The sequence below is a fragment of the Triticum aestivum genome, chromosome 6A, assembly GCF_018294505.1.
Source record: "Triticum aestivum cultivar Chinese Spring chromosome 6A, IWGSC CS RefSeq v2.1, whole genome shotgun sequence".
Lineage (NCBI taxonomy): Eukaryota > Viridiplantae > Streptophyta > Magnoliopsida > Poales > Poaceae > Triticum > Triticum aestivum.
The window spans coordinates 26,139,798-26,145,797 of record NC_057809.1 but is presented as its reverse complement, the minus strand read 5'-3'; the positions used below and the strand labels follow the sequence as shown (position 1 = coordinate 26,145,797).

Genomic DNA, 6,000 nt, shown 5'->3' with positions numbered 1-6,000 from the left:
CCTCCATGTGGGGGGTTGTTTGTTAGCAGCTTAACAGGACTCGTCACTTCCTCCTCCCCGTCCTTTCTACCCCCCTTCCCATCAGCCTCCCGAGCGCCCTCCTTTCTCCAAGACAAGCTATCGCTACCACTCCCACTCCCCGATCTGCCACCCGGCTGGTTGTATCCATAGTGCCGATTCCCTACTGCATTGCCACCCTCCCCCCTCCAACTACGGTCCTCCTCGTTAACGAACCTTCTCTTCCCCACATCCGCTCTCAGCCAAGGGCCAAACTGAGGATTCTCACCTTTGCACAGCCTGATAGAGCAGTCCTTTGCCACATGTCCAATAAGGCCACAAGAATAACAAAAGTCAGGCAAGAATCCGTATTCAAAGCGACACCAGAGCCCTTCTTCCTCCTCCTCCTCCTTTCCATCAATGCTCATTTTCTTCTTTCTCTTCTGTGGTTCCTTCTCATCCTCATCATCCAAGGTAAAGCCTCTCATGTTTGGTTTCTCTATGTTCATCCTGATCTTCACCCACAAGAACTTGCCAATTGCCCTACCATCCGTTCTAGCATCCACCTCAACGAAGCATCCGATGATGTTACCTATTTCCTCCATTGTGGCCTCGTTCATCATACCAAGGGGAAGGTTGAAGATTCTTACCCATATGGGAATATCCTTGAATTCATAGTCCTCTATTCTTTTGCTTGGATCATATTCCTCCACCACAACAAGATCTTTATCAAACATCCACGGTCCGTCCTCCAGTGCCTTCCGCTTTCCGGATTCCTGTTTGAAGATGAACACAAACCTATTATCCTCAGCCTCCTTGCAGTTGATCCCTTTTATCGGACACCAGATCCGCCCCAGGGAGAGGCAGATTGCGTCTGGATGAGCCGGCTTCTCAGACACCACCTCCCCACCGCCTGAGTGAGATACTCCTTCCCTTTCTCCTTCCCGCCCAGACGGATCTTGACGCCCTTCCTCTCCTCCTCCGACAGCTTGAGACTCCTTAACATCCCTGCAACTCCCTCCATCTCCCTCCTACCAGCCCAGGCCGCCGCCGTACTCCTCCTAGGGTTTTGGTGTTTTACGACCGTGCGCCCTAGGGAGCACACAGAAGGCTTCTGGTGGAAGGGTTAACGACGAGGCTCGCGTAGATGCGAGAGACGAGCGATCGATCGAGTATAAGGGGGTGGTGGCGATCGATCTCAAACGAGACCTATGGAGGCAGACCGCGCTCGAACCCTAATCGCCTCCGTAATCGACGGAGCGATACGTAAAAACCGTCACCCGAAGGGACGGACCCTTGTCGTCTGAGTCGAAGCCTTTTAGGAGTTCTGCTGGAGCTGGAGGCGCTCTTAAAGATCCGGACAGTTCGAGAGAGAGAGGAGCAATCCTGACAGGAATCCGTGGGAAGAAGATAATCTTGGGCAGGCCCATCGCAGTTGTCCATCGCCCGGAAGGAAAGGAAAAAAACATACACTCCCAGCTGATAGCCCCGCCGCCGCCCGCTCGCCCGACGGCTCCGGCGCCTGCTCGAAGATGAGTTCAAGAACAGAAGTGATTTCTCGACCAAAAACAGAGATTGATAAGGAGAGCTCGAGAGGAGTTGAGATCTGAAGTGATTTCTCGGCCAGATCCGAGGGAGGAAGGTATCGTTGTCTGCTCGCCCATGGGGATGCTGGCGCTGAACCGGCTCGTGTCTCTGCAGAGCGACCGGCCCCGGCGTCAGCAAGGGGGAGTATCAGGTGGGAAAAAGATGTCGACAGATTGGGTGAATTTTCTCTTCTTTCTTCTATCCATGTCTGGGCTACCATGACCATCCTCCTTTTTTTTCCCTGTCACAGGTCGTCGGCTTACGGCCTCAAGGACGGGTAAAAGGAAGGGATTACCCTGTCAACAAGATGACGATGGTGATGATTCTCAAGCTGGCAAAATTAGGAGAACGGCAATCAAGGAGCTTCCTGAGGTACGGAGGCGGTAAAGTTTTGATGATCGCAAGCATGATATCACTGCGACTACTCTCATTAGACTAATTAATTCTCGTGACTATGCTCGGCTGCATGTTATCGCAAGCATGATATCGCTGCATGTTATTACGATTTGCAAACAGAGAAAAGATCCTTTTGGTCACATATACTGATGTAACAGAGAAATTTTCTTTTTTTGGTCGTCTTGTGCTGTAACAAAGTTCGAGCAATCATTGATTGGCATATATAGTCATTACAGTAGAAATTGGAAAAATGATTCATCTTTCCACCTGATTCACAACCTCTCCAAATCATTGATTGATTCTTCTATTGCGGTGCCTAAATAAATAAATCTATAAAAAGATAACAAGATTTTTCACAATTGTGCTATAGATGCCATAGGTTTGATTTTTTAGCTTTTGTGCAATTTTGTGCTACCTAAATCCATAACAAAATTTGGATTTATGAATTGAACTCTGCATTGCTTGCCCTTTTCTTCATCTTTATGGTCTTCTTGAACAATTATCTCTTCATCTTAGTTACCCCGGTTCAGGTTTATCATAGGATGTAACTGCCAGATTGGCAGATTCTATTTCATGGAGTGCCATTCAGATATGCTATATTTGTGCCATTTGTTTAACACTGTTAGGAAAACTTATCTATGGATTGCTGTGTTTACCTAGCAAAGTTACGTTCCTTTTTGCGCTACCTACTATGTAAAGCAGCACAATCTGTGGAAGGCTACTATGCAATTGTGTGGAGGGCTACCTAGGGTATAATGTTACTCCGTGTGGTTCTACTGATTTTTTTTTGTCCAGTTGAACTAATGACCTTAGGTTCTCAATATTGATCTTTTATCACATGCTTGTGTTTGCAGGACATATTGTTTCGTATACACTCCTTAATGCCAATGCGTGAAGCTGCTCGTGCTGCTTGCGCATCTCGGGCCTTTTTACATTCGTGGAGATACCATCCCAATCTCATCTTTGATAAGGATACAATTGGCTTTCCCTTTTTACATTCATGGAGATACCATTCCGGCCTCATCTTTAATAACAATGCAATTGGCTCGGAAGAAAGTGTGAGTGGAGAGAAGGTCCACCACAAGATTGACTGCATTCTCAGGGAACACAAAGGCAGCTTGAAAACATTCAAGCTTGACTACGCTCAAATGAATGGGCTCGATGACTTCAGTTATCTTGACAGTTGGCTTCAGATTGCTCTTAAGCCTGGGCTTGAAGAACTCACCTTCATGTTGTCTGCATCAATGTCTCAAACAACTGGAAAATACAACTTCCCATGCCCGTTGTCTGGAGCAAAGAGAACATACAACTTCCCGTGCGCGCTTTTATCTGACAGGGTTGGAATCTCGCTTCAGTGCCTTAGACTTGGTCTCTGTGTCCTCCATCGCACAGTTGAACTTGGCCCCTTGAGAAGCCTAACACGCCTGTACCTGTGTCATTTGAGCATCACATGGAATGAGTTAGAGCGCCTTCTTTCCAACTCTCTCGCTTTGGAGCTATTAGATCTTACTAGTTGCAATGAGATTAAATGTCTGAAGTTATCTAGTGCCCTGCAGCGGCTCAAGGGGCTTCATATTTTTGTATGCCAGAGTTTGAGACTGATAGAAAGCAAAGCTCCAAATCTCTCTAGTCTTTACTTTAGATCAGGATGCTGCAGGTTAGACTTCTCACTTGTGGAAACATGGCAAATGAAGAAACTATACTTGGTACAAAGCAATGTTATCTATGATGCCCGTACCAAGCTACCACCCGTTCTGCCAAATATTGAAACTCTTTACATAGAATCACAGCGTGAGGTATATATTTGCTACAAGATAATGTGTTGTAGGCTCGAGCTATATACATACTATTGTATTAGTCATAACTGGTGTAGTGTCTCTGATGCATGAAGTTCTGTGTGTGCAGGTGGTTGATGCACCAATGCTGCCTACCAAATTCCTCTACCTTAAGCACCTGACCATTATTTTGAGATTAGGACCAGACGGTTCTGGGGCATATGACTATTTTTCTCTGGTTTCTTTCCTGGATGCTTCTCCTTCCCTGGAGACTTTGACATTAGATGTAAGTCTGTGGCGCTGTTCATTCATTTCGTCCTGCAACGCCATCCGATCAGTCTGGGTCCAGTTAACTGAATCATATTATCCTTTTTATTGTCAGGTGACTCAGCGGCGTATGGTGCATGAATCGATTTTTGTGGATTCACAACTGAGGCACATGCCCGGACACCACCATGGCCACCTCAAGAGCGTGAAGATCAGTGGTTTCAGCTCTGCGAAGTGCTTGATTGAACTGACGTGTTATATTCTCAAGAACACGGTGTCACTTGAGTGTCTTACATTGGACACCATTTGTGGGCATAGGTGTTATGATGAAGGCGGTGACGATTGGTGTGTTCCCATGGCAGATCCTATTCTCATGGAAACCCCTAGGACGCTCTCGGCTATCAGAACATACATTGAGAATAAAGTTCCATCTACAGTTAAGTTAACTGTTCTGGAGCCTTGCAACAAGTGCCATGGTAAAAGACTAGAGCGTCTATTATCACTGTCACGCAATGTCATTTCCATTTAATTTTAGATGGCCCATGTTTTGCTTCTTGAACCATTTGTGTGACCTACTGTACAACAAAATTTTAATTCAAATCTTGGATGGACCATTTTTATCTTTTTTCTCGTGTGCCATGTTAATATGCTTGCAAGGATTAACTGACCAATGTTGAAATATACTGTTGCAAGATATGATGTGCTTTTTCCCGCAAAGTATATTGTTACTGGCAACAAAGCTTAGTGCTTAATCTGCTACAACCAATTGCCAAGGGAGGCACAAGCTGCGGCAAGTTGCCAAGTATACAATTGTTGACCAAAGAATCCATGGAAGGAAAGAAAAAATTAACATAAGAATAGACTATAGTAAAAAGTAAAAGAAAAAAAAACAAGCCAATCTTTCATGCTTAACCATACCGTGAGATGCTTCAAAAGAGCATAAATTATATTAAGAATAAGGCAAGATTATAAAACTCTTGTGTTTTCTGTTTCAAAATTTCCCCGTAGAGCTAGGTAAAGTGTAAAATATCTATTTTTCTTGGAACAAAAGCACTTAAAAAAGAAGACCTGGCACTTGACACTTTATTAATATGTTATAATTCAAGTAAATCATAAAAACATGCATATTCACTGTTATTAAAGCATTGAACCTACAAAAAATACAAATACGTTTAAGACGTAGCAGCGGTCTTAAGCTTTCGTGTACTTACTCCTTGTCAAATAGCTTACGTACTTGACACATGGTAAGATGGACGGTTCGGAAGTGGACTGACGGGTATGAGGTCAATCTGTTGTTCGATGCCTCGTAGGGGAGGAAGCCGCGGTGGTATCTCCGATGGGAAAACTTTGGTGAACTCCCGCAAAACATGAGATATAGAGCTAGGCAAAGTGTGTGAGGGGTTACTGAAGGAAATATGCCCTAGAGGAAATAATAAAGTTATTATTTATTTCCTTATATCATGATAAATGTTTATTATTCATGCTAGAATTGTATTAACCGGAAACATGATACATGTGTGAATACATAGACAAACAGAGTGTCACTAGTATGCCTCTACTCGACTAGCTCGTTGATCAAAGATGGTTATGTTTCCTAGTCATAGACAAAGAGTTGTCATTTGATTAACGGGATCACATCATTAGGAGAATGATGTGATTGACTTGACCCATTCCGTTAGCTTAGCACTTGATCGTTTAGTTTGTTGCTATTGCTTTCTTCATGACTTATACATGGTCCTATGACTATGAAATTATGCAACTCCCGTTTACCGGAGGAACACTGTGTGTGCTACCAAACGTCACAACGTAACTGGGTGATTATAAATGTGCTCTACAGGTGTCTCCGGAGGTACTTGTTGGGTTGGCGTATTTCGAGATTAGGATTTTTCATTCTGATTGTCGGAGAGGTGTCTCTGGGCCCACTCGGTAATACACATCACTTAAGCCTTGCAAGCATTGCATCTAATGAGTTAGTTGC

General features: G+C 44.3%; 1 protein-coding gene across 1 annotated transcript; it reads left to right on the top strand.

Moving 5' to 3' along the window:
- Positions 1-1,411: 1,411 nt before the first annotated feature.
- Positions 1,412-4,616, top strand: LOC123130100 (F-box/FBD/LRR-repeat protein At1g13570). The gene is made up of 7 exons (XM_044550053.1): positions 1,412-1,735; positions 1,835-1,956; positions 2,835-2,965; positions 3,029-3,226; positions 3,281-3,776; positions 3,886-4,041; positions 4,138-4,616. Exons 1-7 carry the CDS (start codon positions 1,660-1,662, stop codon positions 4,549-4,551), a joined length of 1,593 nt encoding a protein of 530 aa, XP_044405988.1. The 5' UTR covers positions 1,412-1,659; the 3' UTR covers positions 4,552-4,616.
- Positions 4,617-6,000: the final 1,384 nt, after the last annotated feature.